Below are 26,780 nucleotides of genomic sequence, written 5' to 3'. Positions count from 1 at the left end.
GAGTGGATGGGAGAGGTTCTATGGCCTGCAATGTGCAGGAGTTCAGTCTAGATCAGGGGCTCCGAAACTATGGGCCACAGCCAAAAGCTGGGATATAATACAGTCCCAGATGGCCTGCCATGGGCAGAGTTGTGGGGGCATTGTCTCCCCAAACTGTATACATTGGCGGAGTGGCAGCTGGTGATGGTGGTTAATTGTAAAAGTTTTTTAAATCCCGTGAATTATTCTTCTATAAAGGGAGAAATGGAGCCTGCCATCTGCACAGGTTTGGAGTCAGAGAACTCCTGATAGGCAGCCCAAGGACCTGGCTCAGAGCTAAATATTTGGCGCATGAGTGCTGAACAATTTGTAGAGTGGGGGTTCTGACAGCCATTGAATAAACTGTAAACCCTGTATATAATGGAAACCACTTCAAGCCAGGGCATGCTGCAGTACCCCCACACCGCTAGTTCAAGTGCCTATGATTCGGCACGCTTCCAGCTGTTATGAGGAAGGTGAACACTTGCACTGTAAAGACGGTTGGGCATAGAAGAGACAGAGAAAATAAAAATCCAGTGGATCCAATTATATTGTATAGTGTTACGTACCTGCATTTTTTTCTCTTGTTCATTTTCACCTATCATTCCTGAGCTACTAACACTTTCATTTCCATCAATAGACACCTGAAAATAATATGAAAGAAAAAAAATTAAAATTATATACCAGTTGCTTTTCTTCAGTGAATAATGCAGAAGTGAAAGGACTCAGCTTCTGAGGGCGCACACTCATTCATAGCTCTGTTACTCCATCATCTTGAAACATGGCTACCATATGGTATATTAGCTCTTAAAAAATGTAAAATCCTCCCCATGTTATAACAAAAGCCTTGTATAACTACCACAGTGCTGAACTTCTTAAGGTTGTATTCAATTAAGGAGGGAGAGCAAGGACCAAATTTGTCCCGGATTTAACTACAGTGACTTCAAGAGCTAGTTTGGTCACCAATTACTTCAATTAAGCTAAAATCAGGGATGAATTTGGTTCTAAATCTTTCTTCTAACCAAACATTTCTAGCATTGTTCTGTGCATGGAGTTCCTGAAACTATTAGTAAAGGGGACATGATGGCAAATTTAAAAGTATAGAGCCAGACCATGCCCTTACAATGGCCCCTTTGAGCTGTTCCAACAGCACAAATAGACAGTAAAACCAGCTTAACTAGACAGCAAAGGATTCCTCCAATGTGGGAGAATCCACCATAACCATTTCTACACTATCCCCAAAGCTCCTGGCTCAGAAGCATTCTTACCCTAACCCTTTCAACAGCTAGCTCATGACTTCATCTCGTCTCAACCACTGCAATTCCTTTTTCTATAATCCTCCTACATCCAATGCCTTGTAAACTTCAGGGAGTTCCTACTCTCCATTACCTTCACTGGTTTCCAAACCACCTTTTAAATTATTCAAAATAACCCTTGTGGTTTTCCATATATTTGCTTCTACTATACCCCTCTGATTTTCTATCCACTTACACATTTGCTATCTCACTCTGCACTTTCAGTATTTAACTTCATGATCCCTACCTTCAACTCTACACAGTTTGAAGTTACATCTTTTATTTGTGATGCCTTGTCTATTAGGAATTCATCCTTTTCCATCTTCCATGCTTCTAACTAATTCCTCTAATTAATTCTCATCATCTATTTCTTAGTTTACAAGATCTCTGTGTAAAATGTATTGTGATGCTATATATTAAAGAAACTACATACAGATAAAATGTATTATAATGTACCTTAGCTGCATACTGCTCCAAAGCACTGATGGTATCTGGATCAATTGTAGCATCTCCCGTATGAAGGCCTGCTACTGTGCCATCAGCTTGAATAGCTAAGATGGTATCTGACTGTGGCATTTGAACTGTATGATGAATGTAAGCAGTGGTTCCATCTTCCAGCTGGACTGCCTGTAATGCACTCTGGTCATAACTGTCTAAGAAATAATATTAAAAACACTGTTAAGACAGGGAATGAATATCAGAGTCTGCATTTCTCCAATATAAAGGCATCACATATGTGAAATTATCAATACACATTAAAATGCTACTGATGAGTACAATAGTTTAGAAAATTGCTATCAATACCACAGGTTGAATTTGTTGTAAATGATTACTTACCCCAAAATACTTCTATTTCTGTCCGCTTATAAACAGCATTACAATTACAATTACAGCCTAGCTCTTACTTACAAAGTATTACACCATACACTTTGAAATTTCTACTCTCTAGTGATCAATTAATTGTTGATACTCTCTGTTTTAGGATTTGTATACCTGCTTCCTTTACACTAAGAACCCAAGCATCCTTTCAACGGCTAAAGCAATGTTTTGCCATTACTTTAATTTTACATAAAGGTTTAAACACTTTGCATATGGCACTGTTTACAGAAACGAGTAATCTGTGGGAACCTAATAAGCAACCACAACAATAATTTCAATATTAAGATCATATAAAGATGTAGGGCTTGAAACATTTACCCAATATCTACTAGCCTGAGGAGTAAGTCTTCCAATCAGGGTGAAAATACCTGTGCTGTCACTCCCCTCAAAACCTTTGTGACACACAGTCCCATTGGTGATTCACTACTCTGTGTCAGCAACTCTTGATAGGCCTGACATACTCACTACACCTAACATTGCTGTGATGACATATACCCAAACATCATCATGTAATACATCACTGGAAAACTAATAACTCACTGATTATTAATATTCTTGTCTGATGTACAGAGTTATAAATATGTGCCTGAATTATGTTTTTAAAAGGCGTTTGGCAATCAATGCATAAACACTGTCTGCCATAGATAAAGAAATGTGTATTTGCTTGTCTGACCTGCCTGGTCACCAGGCAGAGACAATGAAGGCACATTTATATAAAAGGTAAAAAAGGCCATCAAACTAACGAGTGGGGAGATAGCTTCTTAAATATAAAGACAGCGGGGTCTGAACCTCAAATATAAGCAGTTGAATCAGCTGATTGTATACAATATTACTGTATTATACAAATGTATTGAGTAAGAGCTTTTATGAAAGCCTGTGACACACTAGTGATTAATATCAATGTAAAATGTATGCATTAACACTATATAACAAATTATAGATACTCACTGTTCTTATGCTTTCAAGTCTGTGACCACACACAGGGAGAAACAGGTTTTCTCCCAGATAGAGGGAAGGCAGCTACCTATTTGTCTCCAATGTAAATTAAGTAGTGTGGAATAAAAACAATGGAAGCTCAATTTACATACAAATCAGCAGGGGAATGGAAACTGTACCCCTGGAAAGCCTTCCTGCTTTGTGAAGCAGGGCCAATGAAATTTAGGAAGATAGCATGGTGTCTAAATCCCAGCAGGACTTACTTTCCAAAGAATACATTTCAAAGGTTAACTGGACTATAAAAGGAAAGGGGGAAAGAACCCCATAGGTCCATCACTTGGCGGATTCAAGGGGCCTGAGCTCTTGAAATCACAGAATCTTGAGTCCTTCAAGCAAGAGGGCTGAAGTCTCTGGGAACTGAATATTGGTGACAAACCTGCTTAGGCAAGGATTAAAAGTTAATTTTAGAAAGTACCTGTCCCTGAAGTGTATTTTTACTTTTGTTTGTTTGTAACCATTTCTGTCTTTATTTCTTAAACTTGGTATCATTAAACCTATGACTTTTTGTTTAATAAACTTGTTTGACTTTTACTTTAAATCAATTCTATGAAATAAGAGCATTTGTCAAACTGCAGTGAAATTAATGAACTGCTGTTTATTCTCTTTACAGCAGCAACAAACTTAACTTCTGTGAGTGTTCCAGAAGAGAGCTGGACACTACAGGGAGATGTCTCGGGGAAATTCAGGAGTTGGGGTTCACTTTTACTTGTAAGGCAAAGTTTGGACTGGCAGAGTCCTGAGGAGTTTGCTGGCAAGGCAGACAAGCTGGTGTGGCAGGAGAATTGTCACATAGCTTAGCAGTAGCAAAACTCTCACTTGCTGAGGCTCAGAAGAGTAACTCAGTAACTCACAATTCTGGGAGCCTCAGCAAATTATCACACGGAGACAGTTTTGGGTAAATTTGGGACTGGGTGGGTATTTGGATCACTGCAAAAATAACTGGGTGGTGGAAGCCAGGGTGTGACCTGCACGCTTGTAACACTGGCTATTGGTGTCAGGGCTGTGAGCCACAGTACCACAGCACTGAAAGCATGCAGAGTTACAGGGCAGGTTGTGTCATAACCCCTCACTGGTCTGGGTTAAAATATCATACCCGCACTGCAATTTAAATGAATAAAAGTACTGCATACTATGTACTATATGCAAATGACACAATTAACTAACTTTCACCTTATGAAGTGTACCAGATTCAGGGTTTTTAGTAGAAAAATGAAACTAGCAAGACTCTATTGTTTATGGTTTTCCCAAGATACACCAGAGTGAAAACTGACCAGATGCACGGCTATCTTCCTATCCACACACTCAAGAAGCCAGCAAAACATCAGTTTATACTCAGTCCATATTTTTTTCTTCACAACCATAAGGTCTAGAAATAATCACTCTCCTGTGTCAGATTTGGAAAGTATATGGATACAGAAAGGTACGACTTCTAATGTGACAATGAAGGAGAAGGAAGATCATATATTGTCCAAGTCCTTTAGTGAAGTACACCCGTACCGGTATGACATTATTTTTCCCTTCTTTCGAAGGCCAATCTAAGGCTCAATTTAAAATAAAATAAATGTGCATACTTGACTGTCAGCTAAGGTGTTCTTTGTGTGTTACATTGATAGGTCTTCCAAAAAGTATCAAATCTCACTCACAGAGTATTTAAAGGTTTCAGAGTAACAGCTGTGTTAGTCTGTATTCGCAAAAAGAAAAGGAGTACTTGTGGCACCTTAGAGACTAACCAATTTATTTGAGCATAAGCTTTCGTGAAGTGAGCTGTAGCTCACGGAAGCTTATGCTCAAATAAATTGGTTAGTCTCTAAGGTGCCACAAGTACTCCTTTTCTTTTAGAGTATTTAAAATATCCCTAGAGCTCAAAAATCTCATTCAAGTTATGTCTGCTTTTTTCTGGTTTCCTTTTTTCATTTCCAGGTCCAGTCTTTCTTGAAATTCATACAAGGGTTTAAATTCTCTAGAAGTACCATGACTGTTTCTAAGTTAAGATTCTAGGATAGCACACAGAAATGCCCAGCAATCTTCTGATCCAGCCATTTACTACTACATTCTGAATGAGGAAATCGAACCACTCTCAACTCAGCTGTTTTCAGATGTTCCTATTTAAATGCAACAAGTATTTACAATAAGAATACTTGTAAATATGGTCATAATCTAAACATATTGTCAGAAGTGGTACTCTAGAAGAGAAATTACAATTAAATTGTTTCATAATATAATGAATCACACTTCAAAATGCAGTTTACCTTTTGAAGCGTGATGAATAAATGCAGTCGTTCCATCTTCCAGCTGAACCGCCTGTCCATCTTCCAGGCGCAGACTGTCCCCTGTTTGGGGAAGGGAGGGTGGAGAGCATAACTTTAGGCATCACCAATCATAAATGTATTTGATTTAATGTTTTAACAGATTAGAAACCACAGTCACTAAAAATATTAACCTTCAAATAATAAAAGTATATGTATTGGACATCTGAAATTATTGTAACAATGTTTTATTGGTTCTAACTATACTATATTATACCAGTGCAGTCAATATTTAAAAACATACTCATGGATGTAATATACTTACTACTTTTTGGCATGGATACATGTTGAACATAGGCAGCAGAGCCATCTTCTAGTTGAATGACCTGGCCATCCATTAATTTACCATCTGGAATACATTATATTTATGTAAAATATCCTATATGACATGTTACATTTTAAACCATACCATTGAAACTCTCTGGAATAAAGTATTTCATAGAACAAAAGTATTAACCACAGTATTAGGATGTGTAAAGTGCTTTGAGATCCTGGGATAAAAAACACTAAATTGGGACCAGATCCCCATTGTACTGGGTACTATACAAACAAGCAAATAAATACACTGAATACTCTGAAGCACTTGGCATTGGCCACTTTCAGAAGACAGGATATTGGACTAGATGGACCTTTGCTCTGATCCAGTATGGCCGTACTTATGTACAGTGAAGAATTATTGATTTTTAGTCAGGCACATACCTTTAGAATTGTGCTGTATGTAAGCAGTGGAGCCATCAGCAAGCGTAACTGCCTGCAAACTTACACCTTCCATGTTTTCTAAATTGTCACCATCTATTGGGGGAAAAAGTTTATTTACAATATTGCCAACTCCATACGCTCTAAAATTGTGAGTCAAGCCCCAAAAAATCATGGGATGGACTTAAAAGCTTTGTATTAGCCTTTTGATTTTGAACCTTTAGGATATACTGAGGTCACATTGTTAAGTTTTTATCCATAAGCATGAGAACTAAAATGTTTTATTTTAAATAAAAGCTAAAATTCTCATGAAATAAAATGGCCTGAGAACTGGGGCTTTAAGAAAAACACCTAATATTGAAGACTCAACAAAATCATGAGAAATGGCAGTATTACATGCACGTAATGTAAATCATTGTTCTGTGCACCATCAGTCATTAACACATAAAAGACCATTTTGAATAAAATATAGTAATTAGACAAAAGCTTTTATTCTTTTATAAATATTAAGCATGGCCAAGAAAGCATCAACATGTTAATATCAATCCTAAAACACCATTCTTTCTGTAAAACTGAGTCTATTTTGTACATCATTTACATATAAATTGAAATTACATAATCCAAAATAGTAATGCTGTATTTTAATTTGATTGGAATCAGATTTTATACTACAAACACAACTGTTATTTTAATTAAGCAATCATTTCATTTCAGAATTAAATCAAATTTCAGATTAATCAAATACACTATCTAAAAACAATTTGGTCTTTTTATTATTTTCTCCATTTGCAATACACAACATCACTCCAAAGCTTAGACGTTCAACAGAGTACACAGTCTGCTCTTTCTGAATGCAAAACTACAAACTGCATGATGATGTGGAGATACTTTAACCTGAATGCTCACCTTGTACAGCTACTGCTTCTGTCAAACAGAGAGTCACATGCTGAGCCTCCATCCCTCCTCCAGAAAACTCAGTCATTCCCTGAGAGTCTCGATTTATCTGGGCTAGTAACATTGTTTATCTAGAAACAAATAGCAAGTTTACAAAACAAAGACTCAGAACCATAAGAAGTAACATCAAGAAATTATGTGAAATTTTATTCCATTTTCTGGATGAGACACAAATCCTAGAGGTTAAGAACAATCCTACTTTAACCAGAATTTCACTTAGCATGTTACGGATAGTTTGTCTTACCTACCTCATAGAGATGATACAATTATTTATTAGTGTCTGGAAAGTGCTTAGAAGATGAAAAAAAAAAGTGCTATATGAAATGGCCAACTATTATTCTCATTAACTTTATCAAAGTAATTGCTAGATTTTAGGTGGGTCCAACTCTATTTATACTTCAATTAAACTTCAGTAATTATACTGCTAATTAAGGCTTACTAAGCTTTAAAAAGTATTTGGGCCAGTTTACACTGTACTATAATCTCTTTTCAGACTTAAAAACAACAACTTTAACAAATCACACATGGCCATATGGAGAACCCCTTCTGAGTCCTATTAAAGTCAGTGGGACTATCCATTCAAGTAACTGCTCAACAGTAAGACTAAGAGGTTCACACTCTGGCCCATGCTAAAGAAAGACCTGAATATTGGGAAGTCAAACTGAATGATCCAGCTGTTTATTTTCTGGCTCTATTATTCAGAATTCTATTAAAAGAATGACCTGCTCGAAAGTAACTATGTTTTATGTTATAAAACTGTCACTATGAAAAGAGGAATTGACTGGCAAATGGAGACTGCAACTGAGCACTTACCTGGTAAAATCAGGTAACCTTATCCCTTTTCAATGAGTAATGTATTTTATCCAAGTTTCAACACAAGGGACTACAGAACACTGTTGGATCCTAAAGTCTGCAAGTACGGTTTCAAAAATCATATATTCCACAATTAGCCAGCAGTTACGGATTAAATGGACAACAGTGACTTCTAAGAGCTCTGATGTTGGTTCCATCACCACAGAAATCAAAAACTGGACTGGACAGACCATATATTTCACTTGCACCTGCCAGCTGAGTTCTTCAGTGCTCTTTAAGTAACATCACATACCGACTCAACCAGGAATTCTTGAAATTGATTTGTATGGGCACTGCAGAGGCTCATTTCTCCCTTCTGACATATTGCACACAGAGCTGCAGATTTAGGAAAAATCATACAGAAAACCTACACTAATTTATTAAGCTTCTGAAGCGCTTAGCTAGTTGGCTTTAAAGTTATATTTCTATTTCATCTCTTCCAATCAGACAGCTTCTCTTAAAGTAACAGAAACATAGATCATTTAGAAAAACATGCAAAAGGATTACATTTGCATATAACTGACAGGCAGATTTCTCATCTCATCATCTGGTTCTCTCATAAAAAAAAACTCCAGTGCAGAAAAATCACCTGGATCAGATATTATTCACACCAGGTTTCTGAAGGGAAAAAAATGTGCAATAGCAGATATTTTAAAAGTGGTAGGATCATGGATAGGGCATGGGACTGGGTCACTGGAGATTTAGGTTCAATTCTTGTCTCTGCCACTGGCCTGCTGGGTGACCATGGACAAGTCACTTCCCTTCCTGTGCTTCAATTTCCCCTTTTGTAAAATAGATAGTGATACTGACCTCCTTTATAAAGAGCTTTGAGATTTAAAGACAAAAAGCCCTATCTAAAAGTTGGGTATTATTATTAATGATGATGATCTAAGTTCTTAGCACTTACATAGTGCTTTACATACTCAGAGTGTTCTCTAGTCATTAACTAATTAATTTTCAAGACAACTCTCTCAAATAGGTTGCTTAGTAACTATCCTCATTCTACAGATGGGAGGACAGAGGCAAGGAAGTTACTGATCTTGCCCATGACTACATTCTGAATCTGGCAGGGATTAGAATGAAGGAAGTCCTGGCCACCAGCCCAGTGCTCAGTCCACTGAACTGTGTTGCCTCTCTTATATTCATACAATACATCCTTTAGAAGATCTAATGTAGCTAAAAACTGGAAAGCTACTAATATGGTATCTGTCTTTTAAAAAAAAGTCAAGGGAGATCATGAGAATAGAGTTGGATTACAGACAGAAGAACAGAACACTTAAATGAGAAGTATAGCCTGACAGGGTCAAATCATCATGTCTGTTGTATGAGAAAACGTCTGCTTTTATTTGCAGAAAAAAATAAATTTCAGTGATCTAGTCACAATTATTTACTTGAATTTTCAAAATATTTTATAAAATCCCTCCACCAGAGGACAAAGAGAAAAACTGCAGTGGATTAAAAAAAAATTAAAAACAAAAAGAGTCAGTGAACTTCTGACTACTCAGTACAGACAGAGGTTAACAGCAAAGATAATCTAACGGTTGTTACAGAGGCCACCACTGTTTTACTCAATTAGACACACAAAAAACCTATGTGAAAAAAACACTATTAGAGTTGCAAAGTCAAGCACTCAAAAGTTAGAAAATGCCAGAGTTAGGGTTGTCTCTGCATCCTTAATTCAGGTTCCTTGTGCCTAGGCATTATTATAATGTTCTAATTACATAATCACGTATTATTTTTTCCATGACCCCTGCCTCATGCACTGCGCGGGATGGACGATCTTCAGTTGAAGAGTAGGTTTCAGAGTAGCAGCCGTGTTAGTCTGTATTCGCAAAAAGAAAAGGAGGACTTGTGGCACCTTAGAGACTAACCAATTTATTAGAGCATAAGCTTTCGTGAGCTACAGCTCACTTCCTCAGATGCACTTCCTCAGTTGAAGAGTAGCTATTCAATATTTTAGTTTATCCTCATTTTTTAAATGTGTGGCCTTTAAGCCTTATTTACTACCTACTATGCTCAGAAGACAGAATTAACTTCCTTGTGGGCTTTTTTATGGCATTCTTCACTTAGTAACAGGATACGTCTACACAGAAAACAACAAAACACTGCGGCAGCAGTGAGTCTCAGAGCCCAGGTCAGCTGATGCAGGTTCCCTGGGCTCCTACTGTAGGACTAAAAATAGCAATATAAATATTTGGGCTCAATTTGGAGCCTGGTCAGACGCTCCTTCCCCACCGGGTTTCAGAGCCCGGTCTCCAGCCTGAGCCTGCTATTTTTAGCTCCGAGGTGTGAGCCTGCGTCAGTGGAACCAGGCTCTGAGACTCACTATTGTGAGTTTATTTGGGGGTTTTTTTTTTTTTTTGTTGTGTTGATGTATTCACAACACCCCTGTCAGGAGCGTATTACCGATGGGGAACTGTCACAGAGAGATGAAGGACAAAAGTACCCAGTAATTGTGGGTGTCTAAACAGATGTCTAGGACCTGATTTTTCAGAGTACTTAGCATTATATAGTACCTTATTTGGTCAAATCAGTAGGAACTGTGCTTTCAGTTACAGCTGTGAGGGCTCAGCATTTCTACAAATCAGACCCCAGGCCTCAAGCTGGAAACCCAGAAAATGAGGATGACACAATTAGTGACCACTTGTGAAAAGTTTGGTTTAAGTCATCTGACTAGCATTGCACCAAGAACTCTGAGGCAGAGGCAGGGATAAAATCCAATTATTCAGTTCAGCATTGAACTTGCCAGGGTCTTAACCATGAGACCATCCTTGCTCTTCCTGCAACTCCCTGCCTCATTCACTACACACCTTCCAATTTCTGAAACAAATAAGACAGGAGGCCTGAAGTCAACAGCCTCCTTCACTGTACAACCCTGATTCATCCCTAGAGCACCATCTGTTCTAGGCACTGAATGAGTCAGAGGGTCCTCTGGAAAAAAAAAAAAGAGGACACTAGAACCTCAGAGTTACAAACACATCAGGAATGATGATTGTTCGTAACTGAAATGTTTGTAAGTCTGAACAAAACGTGATGGTTGTTCTTTCAAAAGTTTACAAGTGAACATTGACTTAATACAGCTTTGAAACGTTTATTATGCAGGAGAAAAATGCAGCTATTAACCACCTTAATTTAAATGAAACAAGCACAGAAAGTTTCCTTACCTTGTCAAATCTTTTTTTTACTAGTTTATGTTTAACACAGCACTATATTAGCTTTTTTTGTCTCAGCTGCTGCCTGACTGCATACTTCTGTTTCAAATTAGGTGTGTGGTTGACCAGTCAGTTCATAAACTCTGGTGTTCTACTGTACGTGATCATCTAATTAAAGACTGTATCATAATGCATATGTATAAGTAGGCCAAATTAAGGTGGCAAAGGCAACCTTAATTCTGGCATTTTGTAATGTTTGTTTGCTGGACTTTGTAACCTTAATAATGTTCTTTTAACATAGCTGTGTGTGTGTAATTTGCTAGGTTTCTAAAAAGCAAGTAGGAAAAAAAACCCAAACTCCCAAAAATGTCATCATGTGGCATCATACTGACACCCAAGATTCATGAGCGGGGCTGGAATCTTTAGATTCTCAACACAGACTTCTGCTACTCGAGCCAACTGATAACAGTAGTAGATTATCATTCGCTATGTGGACCAACACTAAAGGCAGATGAAACGTATGTTTTGCCAGTGGGTTTCACAGATATTTGCTGACAGCAGAGAAATGGGGAGACTGAGGAATCTGAGGTACCATTTCACACTCTGGAGGAAAACGGGTTCTAGTGGACACAAACTCGTTTCCCCCCAGTCTTCAGACTTTCTGCCCAGCCCCCTCCAACCTGCCCCAGTCCTGTTTCTTCCCCACTCCAGGCTCCCTGTCACGGTCACAGACTCCCTGTCTACCCACTCTCCACTCTTTAGGCTTCTCATCCCAGTCTTCTTGCTCAGCCAATCCCAGTCTCCCCCTCTGGGTTCTCCGTCTGAGTCCTCATCTTCCCTCACAACTCTCAGTCCCAGTCACCCGCTCCCAGCTCTTTGCCTGAACTGTCTCTTCCCCACCCTAATGGCTCCCAACTAGTCTCCCTCACTGGGTTCCTCACCTCATCCCCTCCTTGTCTCAGTCTCTTTGCCCAGCCAATCCCAGTTCTCCCCATCACGCACACCCCAGGTCCTTGTCAGATCTGTCTCTCTTCTCCCCCTCACTGGTTCCTCCTCCAGTCAGTCCTAGTCTCCTCCCCTCACCCCAGCTCCTTATCCAATCTCAGTGTTGTCCCCATAACTCCATCAGATGTCCATTTCCCCCCCATCCCCGGTTCCCTCACTTGCACCCAGTCCCAGTCTCCACTGTTCCAGTGCCCTGCCCCACCGCAGCCCAGAGCCTGTGAGAGAAGCCATTACAGAGAAAGCCTTTCTGATACTCTAGCTTTGGGCTAAAGCAAGCTTAGTTGCAGTTGTTGCTATGAACTTATTTTTACTGCAAAAGACACGTTCCTCACACAAAGGCAACCCCTTCCAAATTTCAAGCCCCTGCTACACTGCATGCTACTTGATCATTTTAAAGAAAAGGCCTCACAAAATTTTAGTAAGGGCAAAACAATGTATTCTTCCCTTCTTTCATTCTTGGAAACAGCTGACCCATTTTGTCTGACATTTTCCCAAAAAATTCAGCCTGAGACACCTTACATGGAAAATGTTGGTTAAAGTTTGATTAATCAACTGAAAACACGATCTTATAATACAATGTGTCTGGAAACCTTAACAAGAGGCAGTAAAACCAGCCCCGCCTATAATGATTTGGAGGCAGAACTGGCTAGTGAATGAGTAAAGATTGCTGCTGGCACTGGGTTCAGTGTAGAAAACCTACAGAGAAATGTAAAATTCAAATGGACTTTAAACACTGGCAACTGATGACAAACAAAATTTACCTTCCATAAATGTAGAGCAATGAACATTTTATAAAAAAAAAACAAAAACAAAAAAACGAGCTTTGAACTTGCATAAGTTGGAGGAAAGAATTATTGGATCTATCATAAATAATGCAGAGTGCAGCAGCAGTCAAACAAGATGCCTATGTAACATGCTTCTGTACTCAAACAAGCAACAGAATATTTTGGGTTCTTTTCCTTTACTTGGAGAAGGGATGAAATGTTTAAATCAGATGGTTCAATAGGAGCTGGAAGCAGCAGCTGGCATTGGGAGTGTCAGCTGAGCACTGGGCAGCAGAGATCAGGAATAGCAGCTGGAATTTAGGCAGTTGGGAGCAACCGTGTTAGTTACGAAATGGGCATCTGGGAATGGGAGTGGTAATTGGGTTATGAGCACCTGGGAAATCAGCAGCTAGGAACTTGGCTGGAGGGAGGTAGGCAGTTGAGAACTGGAATGACGGATGGCAAAGAGGCAGTTGGGAATGGGAAGGTCAGTTGAGAAATAGGAAGCTGGAATCTTACGTGGAATCACAGGGAAGTTAGACAAAGAAAACTGAAGAAAAGGGTAATAACAATAGCAGGATCCCCATAAAGAGAGGGGAAACATGGCAGTCACTAAGGAGAAACTAACAAGAAGTACAGTAAAATTTGTAACAACAGCAATGTCGGGGATGGAAAAGTGAGCTGATGAGAGAGCAAGAGGAAACTAAAAGACCAAGGAAGAAACTGAGGGTAGAGGGGGAAAAAAGCCTGAGAAAAATCAACCTGGAAAGGTAGGTTAGCTGCTACTTATTCTCTGTCCTTGAAGATGGTATTGTGAAGGGTATGGAATAATAAATATTAATTTTATTTATAAACACCTCTGGTGCTGTACAATAATTTTAAAAAATCTTATGAAAACAACTAAAACAGGACTATAAAACTACAACCAGAATGATAAAAGACACATAACTCTATAACACAGAACAGAAATAAAGGAACAATGCCGGCTTTCATTGATGGAGCTTGTGAAACTGAGATCCTATAGTTGGTAAAATTGCAGATCACACGTAAAGGATCACTGCATGTATTTAGAACACTAAGACCCAGAACCTCTAAAGTATTCAGGCTCCTAACATGCCTAAATACCTTTGAGGTGCTGTCCCTGCCTAGACAAAGCCTAAATATGTTTGACTAGAGTGTTCAGTCATGTTGTAACACTTGTATAAGGTTCTTACACTTGTAAACACTAAAGCAGACACTTAACAAATGTTTATTCCAGGGCACAACTCATTTTGTGAAGTGTCTACATTAGCATTTACAGTTACAATGGTTAACATGTTGGTTATAAGTTAATTGGCAATTAACATGTATTAGTGATGGCCTGCTGTTTTGCGGCTCATTTATGGTTTTATGGTAAGTATGAGTGAGGGTGGTGAGTTTGTATGTTGATTTGTGCAGGTAGCAAATAGTATGTGTATGCTGCAGTGAGGGGCTGTGTTTGGTGGTTGCATTGATTTGTGTCTGGGTAGTAGTGCTGGGGGATTCTGTGTTGATTTGTGTGAATGGAGAAGTGGTACGTGCTGCAGTGAGGGGCTGTGTGTTTTAGGGATTATTGTGTATGCTATTTGTGTTGTGCTTTGAGGTTTGTGATGGCAGCATGTGGAGTGCACAAGAGTGGCAGTTTGACCAAGGAATCCACCATGTGTGCAGTCTCCTTGATATAACCTGGAGCATGCAAATTAACTGCTGAGTAAGGGTAGTGACTGGCTGAATTACCTCTGCTATTACAATGGTCTAGGACTCTTGGCATGACACAGGTAGCTTCAAACCACACAGGTGTAACTCAAAGTTAAAATGGCTAAGAATTTAAAATTGGATGGTAACAGACTGACAGTCTGTAACCCTATGTTCACCCGTTTCAAGACTATGATAAATTTTGTACAAACTCTGCCTTGTAAGGGATCACTTGAAAATTCTGAATTTGCTGATCATTATTGTCCTGGTAAAATATGTGTGGCAACACTGTATGTAAAGTTACAAGATTCTACTGTATGATGTTACTAAGGGCTTGTCTACACTGGCACTTTACAGCGCTGCAACTTTCTCGCTTGGGGTGTGAAAAAAACACACCCCTGAGCGCTGCAAGTTTCAGAGCTGTAACATGGTAGTGTAGACAGTGCTACAATGCTGGTAGCTAAACCCCTCGCAGAGGTGGTTTTTTACAGCATTGGTGCCGTGACTACACAGCCACGCTAAAGCGCTGCTGCCATGGCTAGTGAAGACATGCCCTAAGACATATTTCTGTGAAATATAAATCTGTGAAAGCCGCCACAAACCAGTTCCTCAAAGACAAAAAAACCCTCAGCCAGGTGACAACAAAGTCAAACCATCACCTTGTTAAGTGGCCATTCTTTGGCAGGAAAACGGGTGAATGAGAAATTTACATCTTGGCAAAGAAACAGCAGAAGGTTCCCATCCCCACAGACTTTCTGTCTCCTGAACCCCCGCTGGAGATGATTCTCAAAAAGGAGGAAAGCAGAAGAATGGAGAACTGATACCTCAAGGTAGTCCACCCTTTCTCTCAACCCATGGCAGTCACAACACCTGAGGAACAAAGAAACAGCTTTGGACTGAGGGAGGGATCCTGTCTGAAATGAATTCAGCCAGTAAGACTGCTGAAACATGTGGTGAGAGAGACCTTTTGCTTTGAATTCACTTAAGTTTGTTAAATTAGGTATTAGTTGTGTTTGACCTTTTATTTCTTTGTAACCAAATTCTGAATTTTAGGCCTCATTATTTGTAATCACTTAAAATCTATCTTTCTGTAGTTAACAAACTTGTTTTATTGTTTTATGTGAACTGTGTGATTGGACTGAAGTGTTTGGGAAACTATTTGAGATAACAGGATTTGTCCACATCATTTTCTATTATTAAAACTGCAGACTTTATATAATCTTGTGTTGTCCAGGAGAGGGCTGGGCACATTTCTGGAGGAAGTTTGGAACTGGGAATTTGCTGGTGTTACTCTGCAGTGTAATTAAAGAGTGGCTGGCCGTAGCACTCATACAGTACAACTGGAAGTAATTTACATGGTGGAGGCTGTGCATGAGCAGACCAGGAGTGGTTGCTCCCACAGTGAAGCAATGTAAAAGGCACCCCAACCTGGAGAATTGAGGGGACATAGCTGATCAACTGTCCAGATTGTACCCTTGGTAACGTTACACAGACGGCAAAACCCAGTAATGTTTTAATCTGGTGATATTCTGAATAAAAGGAGCCCTCAAACATGCTTCTAGCGGTTTCCATTGTTTTACACTGACTCTACAGACAGAAAATAGGCTTCAGAGTGACACACACAGTGATAGTCCTGAAATCATACTATATAGATCATAAGACTCCAGACCTTAATGCAGAAGGTCAGGACTGACAATTGCTTGGAGAACTCAATGATGCCTAAAAGTCTGGAATAGAGGCTGCCTGAATAAAAGTTATATATTATACATAATATGTCAAAACAATATTATAGTTACCCATTGAAAAATTAAGAAATGCTAGAATTAAGGTTGTCTGTGCAATTTTATTTCCGTTCCCTGGTATATGTATATATTAGGATAGCCTTGGCCAACTTTGCATAGAAAGTCTGTGGCAAAGCAAGGAATAGAATCCAGCTCTCACAGGTCCCAATCTAGTGCTCTGAACATAATAAATACTCCTTCTCTTCTTGCAACTCTTTGCCTCATTAGATGTCTAACCCGTGCACTAAATGTGGCATGCGTCCTGTAAAACATACAGAATATTGATTATGTAAAGACTAGAACACATATGCACAATGAAGACAAATTAAGTTTGCACACACATCCTTAATTCTGGTAGTTCCTCATTTCCAAGTCCTTGACTTTGCAAACTTAACTTTCTGTCAATATAATTTGTGTATGTAACTTCCTAGGGTTTTATAAAGCAAACCGAAAAGAAAACAGAAGTTATCTGGTGGAACTGGACTGATCCCTTGCATGGATCATTAATAGGGCTTGTAATGCATGATTTTCAAATCCACAGCAGAAACCTCCACCAGTTGAGCTAAAGGAGAAACTGGTAGCAGTACTTGGCTGCTAACCTCTATGTAGACCAGCAGTTAGAGGGAGGGCAGACATGCATTTTGAAAAGTGTCTTACACAACTATTTGCTAGACAGCAAAGGAATGCTGGGAATAAACAATTATGGGTATCTATTTCTGGCTCTGGAGGACACTATGGTTTCAAACAATACTGCCATGCATCTAGATATTACATTCATTCTCAAACTCAGTGTAGCTAAATGGATGAAATTTGGGTCTGCCACGTCAGAGACTGGCCAAATTCTAGATCACATTTTGGCCTTTGTATGGCACTTCAGCTTTTTTGCACAACAAGTTGAGGCTTGTTAGTTATAACTAAGTTCTTCTCTGGGGTAATACAATGCTGCTAGTTTTGAGATTCGCAAATAAGATATAAGTACAAGACTGAGGTTATCATTGCCATAGGTGCACCTTTAACTTGAGCGTAGTTACACCTGCTTATGAGAACAGTGATAATAACTCATAACCCTTTGTGCTTTCTTACTATTCTAGCAGTTATATTTTTAACCCCAAACAGAAGTGGAGAAAAACATGTTCAGTTTAATGTTTGAATCATCTTTAATAATGAACATATGAACATTGCCAATCCTTGCATTTTATACAAAAGAATCTTATTAACCAGCTTGGTTACACAATAATTGACATTTTAAAAGTTTTATTTTCCCTGATATTATTGTTCTAGATTGTAAATTGTATGGGCACTAACCATCTTTCTGTCCTGGGTTTGTACAACATCTAGCACTGTGTGGTTCTGGTCCATGACTAGGGCTCCTGGGTGCTACAGTAATACAAATAATAATACATTCTGGTGAAATTTTGCACTCTGGTGGTGCCCAGAGTGCCCTTAAAAGAGACTGTGGGAAGGTTAGAAAACAATACTGAGAATGTGCTGAAGATTCAGGATGACCCAGGTTAAGTTGGCCTACTCAGCACTATTCATGAATACGTGCACTTAACTTAGCAAAGGATGGTTAAAGACTTAAGTGAAATTATTTTGGTGGTCTTGATACAGTTCAAAATGGGTAAGCTGTACAATACAAAAATAACCATCCTAACTGGCATCAACTGGCAAGCTTGTTAGCATAAAATTGTACTGCTGGTAACGGAATGAATAGGACAGCATTGAAGAACCAAAAATGCAGCACGTCCACAAGAGCAGTGCTGTTTAGTCAGCTAGCACGACCACACTTGCACTGTACTTCACCATAACAGATGCACAGTTTCTGGACAACTATTCTACAGATGCCAAAATAGCTTCCTGAAGCAGTGACTTCTGGAAGATTTTTAAAGGCTTTCTAAAAGTCAGATTTCAAAAACCTCCTGGGGAAACAACACGATGTTGAGGTCCCTGGAGAGTGCGGCTTCAAGCATCCTTGACCACTGTGCTGTAGAGTTCAGAAGGTATAATAGGCACTTACATAGTAGACTGTGGGATAATTAATAGAAAGACCATTTTCATGGTTAAGATAATTATGCCAGTGATCCTATACAACCGGCATTGCACTGGTGGATTTGGCATGAGAGACAACCACTTCTTGGTCAGCCCAGCTCAAAGCCAGTCTAATTCAAAAGGTGGAGCAAGCATCAGTGGGAATAAATGTGTAAATACAAGATATGTTACAGGCAGATTAGGGCTGATTAGCACACCAAATTTCTCCAGCATAGACAAGGCCAACAAGCACAGTGAATCATTCTTTGACTAAGAAGGACCATCTCTAGAGTTAAAAAGCAAAGAGATTGGTGGGACAAGGTGGGAAGCTTACACTGCCATGGCATGGTGCACCTGTCCTGGGAAGAGGATTGTCTCTGGAGCTGTCAGCTGACCAATAAATTCACAGATAGTTTTTAAACATACTCAATAAATAAGTCGGTAGAGAAAATATTGTAAATGCCTGTAGAATAAATATGAAATTAAAGCGTTAGCTTAAGTTTGATTAAAGAAATGTGTGTTGTAAAGAAAAGTCCTGATGACAAGCAGAAGGAAGGCCTTGAAAGTAATAAGATATAAAGCCAGAAGGAATGAAGTAGAAAGGATGTTTGGTCCAATGAATAACTGAGGAGGTAAGGGAAATTTTCTAAGAGGGCTTCTGACCAAAAGCAGTTTTGAATAAGACAAAGAGAATCTGACTTAGAAGGAGCCAACATGCACTTTCTAGCCCACATACCAGTGTCATTTTAAAAGTAAGGCCTATGCAAACCCAGGTGCAACATAAAAGCTATTGCTCCGCAGCAAGGAGGAGAGGCCTTGGGGAGAAAGGAGGTTGTAAATCTTTTCTGGACTAAGACTGGAAATAAGGGTGAACTGGTTGTTAGCTACAGTAATAATTGGCTATGACATTATTTGCTGAAGCGCATGAAAGTTATGAATGTGAGGGTTCTTTGTCAGCCCCTACCTGCTCGTGCTGAAGCATGCCAGGATGAAACAGTTTTTCCTAGGTCTGGCCTGAATACTGAGAGGCTGAGCTGAAGAAGGAAATGAGACAGGCTAAGTAAGAAGACTGGTACTGGCTTGGTAGAAAGACTGGAACTGGGAACTAGGGAGAAAAGACTGGAAGTAGCTAGGCAAAGATATTAGACTGAAAGGGGAGAGACTGGGTGCCATCAGAGAGGGGAAGAGACTAGGAGTGGCTAGAGAGAAAGGCTAGGACTGGCTGGACAAGAGAAACTGGGAGCCAATGATAACTAACATTGGGCAAGTTACCTAAACCAAACTTTTCACAAGTTGTCACTAATTATGTGTTCCTCATTGTCTGGGTGTTCAATCTGAAACCCTGCAATCTGACGTGCAAAAGTGCTGAGCACCCATAATTACAACTCAAGTCAATACAAGCATGTCTACAGTGCAATTAAATGTGTGGTTGGTACACGCCAACTGACTCAGACTTATGGGACTCACACTAAGAGTCTGCTTAAATGCAATGTAGATGTTTGGACTTGGGCTGGAGCGTAGACATAACCGGAGAGCTGTATTTTGGAAATAGAGCTATGTAATGCTGAGTACTCTGAAAAATCAGGTCCAAGACATTCAGTTTAGACACCCAAAATTAGTGAATACTTTTGACCTTAATCTCTTTGAGCCTCAGTGCCCCATCTATAAAACAGATATTACTACTTTACCTCAACAGCGTATTGTGAAAATAAATTAATGTTTATGAAGTATTTGGATTCTAGAGATACACATGTGTGCAATAAATTGAACATAAGTAAACCCAATGAAACCTACAAGATTATTCATGTGATAAAGTAATACACATGCTTAAGTGTTCACTGAATTGAGGTTTTATCAACTAAACCAGAATAATAATTCTGTAGATAGTCTGTTAAAAGTAAAATGTTATTCCACAACTATCGGAAAGGCAACTTATGTGGACTGCAATAAACTCTGGGGATGGTGCTCATCAGTAAAATAACGTTAATATATTATACTTAATCTATATGGTATCCTGTAATTAACACGACCATACAGTATTTCACTGCATCATCTTAAGTAAACAGTTTTATTTTCTTTACTGATTAAGCTGAAAAACTCTGCTGTGAAAATAATACTCAAATTCTTATTGTTCTAGAAAATGTGAAAGTCTTGGAGGATTAAGCCCCCACAAAATTAAATGATTAAAATGAAATCAAAAAAGCTAAGCCATTAAAGCATACTTGTTTTATTGTACCTTAGAAATTCTAAGAATACATCTTGATAACCAAAGGCACATTTATGCAGATATACCAAATGCTTATTCCTTTACTCCAAGGATGCAAACTATTAAAGATAAATAAATTTAACTGTCTATTATCTACCTGAAATGATATGTCATGTTATTTCTAGTACAGAAAAAAGTCTTCTAATTCAATGGGAAATGTATAACACTGGAACCAAAATTTTGAGAAGTATCCTAGAAAAGTATTTTATTTACAATTTTTAAAAAAAACAAATTCCTATAAAAGGAATCATTTGAGAAGTATGTCATACTTCGCAAGTTACTAGAGATTTAAAATTTGCATTATCTTAACATTTAAGCCATAATAGATTTTGTATATAGAACACTGATAACAGCTAGGTTTTCTTAAAAAGCCTCAATTTTTACAAGATGACCCATCTTAACAAAATCATAAAGCAGCTTAATTGTGAAAATATATTGTAATCTACTGCAAAAGAAATGTGTTTTTTCTATAGTTGGATCTTCTAACTGTATATATGCAGCTACAAATTCTGGAAAGAAGAATGTGCTAAGAAAAGAGAGGTGATGGTATTTAAAAAAAACATAGCTGTATGTTATTTTTATGAACAGAGAAAGCTAAAGTAAAATAGACTATCAGATACAATGCAAGGACCTTGTGTTAAGTATCAGAGGGGTAGTCCTGTTTACTGCTTTTACAGACCCAGACTAAGAGTCCTGTGGCACCTTATAGACTAACAGACATATTGGAGCTTAAGCTTTTGTGTGTGAATACCCATTTCGTCGCATGCAACACATCCAACAAAATACCCACGGAAGTTTATGCTCTAATACGTCTGTTAGTCTATAAGGTGCCACAGGACTCTTTGCATCTTGTGTTAGTGAAGCTGTACCTATACTTATGACACTATAAATACTATTGATAGAACAGCATTTTCTCCAGAATGAGTTGCTTCCCAACTCTCCAATGCGGGAGACCCGTTCACGGGGGTGATTCCCTTTAATGCTGTTTTGTAAGTCCTTCCCTCTTAAGCATGGAGTACTGTTTGTGTCATTGACAGATTTGAGAACTCCCTCCTTCACTGTCACTGCACCACGCACCTCCTAAAAGTGACTTAAAGCTTCCAAATTGGCTCCAGGTGCAAGTCATTTTTAAGAAGGGGAAACAGAAGCACACCGAACAAATCCCCTTTACATATGGTAGCAATTAACACCCACCCACCCCAACACATACACACACTACACCTGCAAAATTTTATTTACAGAGGGTAACTTTTGCATAAGGCAATTAAAAGTCCAAGGGACGAGGAAGACTCCATCCCTTAGACACGGCAACAGTGAAACCAAAACTAGGCGCCTGCAACACACCCCTTTAGCATGAACACCACTGCCGGGCCTGCGTCGCAATACAAACGAACTCCGAGGCGTGTGTTCGATGGGCGCCCCCGCAACTGCGGCTAGAGGCGGCGCTGGCTGGACGCCTGCCCCCGAGGCAGAGCGGCGCGCAAGGGGAAGCAGCTGCCGCTGCAGCGTGCGCAGGGGAGCCGACACCCGCCCGGACACGGCGCCGGGCAGGGGAGCGCCCCCGCTCCCCAAGTGACGCACCCTGCTAGAGGCGCCTTCCCTCCGAGGCCAGGGCCAGGGCAAAGCCCCCGGGGAGCGGCGGCGCGCACCCCCCTGTCCCGCGGAGCGCGGGCAGGCCGGGGGGAGCCGCGCCGGCCTACCCACCTCCCCGTGCCCCCGCCGCGTGTTTCTCATGGAGCTCGGGAGCGGCGTCGGCCCCGAGCGGCAGCCAGAGGCGGCGGCGCCAGCGGGGAGGAAGCTGGCGCAGCTGAGGCGGCGGCAGTGGAAAGCCCGGTGGGGGAGGGGAGGAAAACGTACTGGGCGGGAGGGCGGCAGAACCGCGGTTTTATTAATGTCAGTCGGCGCTGCCCCGCTGCCCCCACTCGCTGGCTGCCCCACTCCGGTTCCCCGCGCGCGGCGCGGAGGGGCCGGGCCCGGCGGGTCGGCGCAGCGGGCCCAGCCGGAGATGGCGGTGGGTAGAATAAGGCACACTGGGTAAAAACACATTTATATACTAACCTCGCCGAGAAATTTTCCAACAATTCCTCCGTCCGACCACCATGCACCAGGACAGGAAACGGCCGCCTCAGCGCCCGCCCGCTCCAGCACCGCCCAGAGCTATGCGGGCGGGCCCCGCAACCAGCACTCGCCGAGCCGCCATTGGACAGCCGGCACCACAAACCACCGCCCACACACTCCATTGGTCGCCGGAGGCCTAGCGCCAACCCCGATTGGCTATGCGCCGCGGGCCCTGTTCCCCGCGCCACGGACTCTCGCTATGCTGGGTTCGGGGCCGTGACCGCCGCCATTTTGTATCAAGGCCAGCTAGGTGCCTGTGCGTCAGAGAGGGAGCGAGTGAGCGGGGCGCCATTTCCCCGCACGGTCCGAGGAAGAAGACGGTAGTTAGCAGCGCTTCAGGGACTCCGAGCTCTGGGGCGCTCTGGCGGGTGGAAGCCTGCGGTTTCTCTTATTCACCCCGCCGGGCGGACGCGCTCGCAGAGAGGAGGCTAGTAGGTTTCCTCTGCCAGCCCCACGGACCACCAGGTGCTGTAATGGGGGCACAAGCCTGGTCCGTCCCGGGGCCCGGGCTTCTCCCGCCTCAGGAGCGGATCACTGCCGCCTACAGTGTGGCGCATCAGCTGTCGCTCCACACACAGCGGGGAGAGCCCTAGGCTGGCCCCTCCCGCCGGCTCAGTCCCCGTCCCCCCGGACATCCAGCCTAGACCCCGTCCGCTCACCGGCTCAGCACCTTGACCCCCGCTAGGGTGACCAGAGGACAGTCCCGATTTGGGGGGCTTTTTCTTATATAGGCACCTATTACCCCCCCGACTCCCTGTCCCGATTTTTTATACTTGCTATTTGGTCACCATCCCCCCCCCCACCACCACACACACCAGGGAGAGCCCTAGGCTCAGTGCCCCCCCACACACACACACACAGCCACACACCAGGTATCAGAGGGGTAGCCATGTTAGTCCGGATCTGTAAAAGCAGCAAAGAGTCCTAGGGCACCTTCTAGACTAACAGACAAATTGGAGTATTCACCCACGAAAGTTTATGCTCCAATACATCTGTTAGTCTATAAGGTGCCACAGGACTCTGACACACACCAGGGACATCCATAGACTCTGTATGCTCATAGGCTCAGCACCCTGCCCCCCCCCCCCCGTGGGGACACACGGGAGTTTCAGGGTAACGACCGTATTAGTCTGTATTCGCAAAAAGAAAAGGAGTACTTGTGGCACCTTAGAGACTAACCAGTTTATTTGAGCATAAGCTTTCGTGAGCTACAGCTCACTTCATCGGATGCATACTGTGGAAACTGCAGAAGACATTACATACACAGAGACCATGAAACAATACCTCCTCCCACCCCACTCTCCTGCTGGTAATAGCCCATCCAAAGTGACCACTCTCTTTACAATGTGTATGATAATCAAGGTGGGCCATTTCTAGCACAAATCCAGGTTTTCTCACTCTCACCCCCCCTTTTCCAAAAGCCACACACACAAACTCACTCTCCTGTTCGTAATAGCTTATCCAGAGTGACCGCTCTCCCCACAATGTGCACAATAATCAAGATGGGCCATTTCCAGCATAAATCCAAGTTTAACCAGAACGTCTGGGGGGGTAGGAAAAAACAAGGGGAAATAGCCCCTATTTCCCCTTGTTTTTTCCTACCCCCCCAGACGTTCTGGTTAAACTTGGATTTATGCTGGAAATGGCCCACCTTGATCATCATACACATTGTAAAGATTGTTTCAGAGTAACAGCCGTGTTAGTCTGTATTCGCAAAAAGAAAAGGAGTACTTGTGGCACCTTAGAGACTAACCAATTTATTTGAGCATAAGCTTTCGTGAGCTACAGCTCACTTCATCCGTCACTTTGGATGGGCTATTACCAGCAGGAGAGAGAGTTTGGTGGGGGGGGGGGGGAACGGAGGGTGAGAAAACCTGGATTTGTGCTGGAAATGGCCCAACTTGATTATCATACACATTGTAAGGAGAGTGATCACTTTAGATAAGCTATTACTAGCAGGAGAGTGGGGTGGGAGGAGGTATTGTTTCATGGTCTCTGTGTATATAATGTCTTCTGCAGTTTCCATAGTATGCATCCGATGAAGTGAGCTGTAGCTCATGAAAGCTTATGCTCAAATAAATTGGTTAGTCTCTAAGGTGCCACAAGTACTCCTTTTCTTTTTACACATGGGAGTGAGTCCCAATTTAGCTTCCCCTCCCCCACACAGCCTGGAGGTTTTGGAGGAGAACCCTACCTAGCTTGGCCCCTCCTTACACATGGGCTTAGCAGCCTCTCACACACACATTGGGGAGAGTCCCCAGCCACTGAGCTCAACCCTCCCACTTCCACACAGGGGGGAACCCCAACCTGGCTTTTCTTAACTGCAAAACTCTTTGGGGCACAGCCTTTTCTTAGCTCCAGAAGGGGATCCTGACTACCCCGTTATTGGGATGTAGCTTCTACCTACTCAGGAACTCCAACTTGGCTGGTCCTCGTCCTGTACCCGCTGATAGGAGCCAGGTCCAGACTTTATTTTCCCTTGACATTAACAACAGTGATGGGAGATGGGCCCTATAGCAAGAGCTGCCCTGCAAAGTGACTTGTGGAGTCAGTGGCAGTGTTGGAGTAGGACAGATTCTCAGGGGGAAACTAACTTAATGAAAGGGGAAGAAGAGAAGGCTCTTCCAATGCACCCTGTTTCTCCACATATGTCTCTCACCTTAATTGTATTTTTTTTCCACTTTTTTTTCCCCTTGTCAAAGGTTTTAGAAATTCAGAGAGTAGGATCCCAGAGTCAGCTCTTAAAAATTTTAAATTGAGGTGGTAAAAAATATGCTAGCAATTGTTAGTTTCTTAGGTTTTTACTAACTTTTGTAGCCACACACGCTGTTGTCTCCTGTTATGTACATACAGTTATTTTAAACACATAAGCATTTCAATTTTAAAAGATTGAAGGATCCAAAAATCAGATTTTCAAACAAATGAGAGAAAGGAACTAATTTTTAACTAGTTCTAGTTTCAAAACAATATAATAACTTACTTGATTAGAGAAAATAACCCATGTTAACACATCACTAAGATTTTGAGATAGAAAAATTTCCCCTGCCTTTGCTTTCAAAGAGACTATAAAATCTATACTACGTCATGGATATTAAACATATGGACTGTCTCCTATAACACCACACCAAAAAACTATAGCTAAAATAAGCTTTTTAAAAATCCTCAGGGGTTTTCTACACCTGGTGTTATTCAGGCATAGTTGTTCCTGAGTAACTACACCCTCAGAAAAGTCCTGATTGTGTATATGACAATTGAATAAATGGATCTACATTTTTACTCTTCCATTAAGAAGAGATTAGTCCTTTTTCATTTCTTAGTTGGAAAAACAACACTTGATTCTAGATTTATAAACTTCTATGTTTTGTTTTACACAGACATCTAATTAGTAGTAAATGTAGAGTCTTGTTCCTGGGCAATTTCGTGTCTCTCACAAATTCATAGTGGTAGCCATGTTAGTCTGTATCAGCAAAAAGAACGAGGAGTACTTGTGGCACCTCAGTCTCTAAGGTGCCAAAAGTACTCCTCGTTCTTTTCACAAGTTCATGTGGCCAAAAAATAATTCAGATAGGGATCCTTCACCTAGAGCTCTATGAAATCCTGTAGCTTGGTTTTTGTATTTGTCCAATTCTGGGTAGTTGTCCTTGTCTCGCCTCATTCTTCTTTCATTAATTTTTGTAGAGCCAGGGTGGGTGAGGTAATGCCTTTTATGGGAGCAACTTCTGTTGGTGAAAGAGATAAGCTTTTGGGGTACACAGAGCTCTTCATCAGGTCTTGATATTATTACCTTACCCACTGTGTCTCAGATCCTGGGACCAGCACAGGTAAAACACTGGAAACATTAATTTTCCCCTTCTTCCCCACCACATGTAGTTGTGTTAAAAAAAAAGACCAAAAACCCACCTTCATTTTCAACCTGAAGTTAAGATACACCTGCTAGTTGCTGCACTCTGCAAGTCA

At 41.1% G+C, this 26,780-nt stretch overlaps 1 protein-coding gene across 1 annotated transcript in view; it reads right to left on the bottom strand.

The window, feature by feature from the left end:
• Positions 1-22,852, bottom strand: part of ZNF143 (zinc finger protein 143) — a 74,541-nt gene extending 51,689 nt beyond the window's left edge. The window contains exons 1-7 of the mRNA XM_084632338.1: positions 22,764-22,852; positions 7,097-7,215; positions 6,194-6,286; positions 5,760-5,843; positions 5,438-5,518; positions 1,770-1,966; positions 588-662 (exon numbers count right to left, since the gene is read on the bottom strand). Coding sequence (XP_084488464.1) covers positions 588-662; positions 1,770-1,966; positions 5,438-5,518; positions 5,760-5,843; positions 6,194-6,286; positions 7,097-7,208 — 642 coding nt within the window. The 5' untranslated portion in view covers positions 7,209-7,215; positions 22,764-22,852. The remainder of the gene's footprint in view (positions 1-587; positions 663-1,769; positions 1,967-5,437; positions 5,519-5,759; positions 5,844-6,193; positions 6,287-7,096; positions 7,216-22,763) is intronic.
• Between the last annotated feature and the right edge of the window lie 3,928 nt (positions 22,853-26,780).

This window comes from Lepidochelys olivacea (genome assembly GCF_965140295.1).
Source record: "Lepidochelys olivacea isolate rLepOli2 genome assembly, chromosome: 6".
Classification (NCBI taxonomy): Eukaryota; Metazoa; Chordata; order Testudines; family Cheloniidae; genus Lepidochelys; species Lepidochelys olivacea.
Note: the sequence above shows the minus strand (reverse complement) of the source record. Positions and strands in the feature narration are given on the sequence as shown.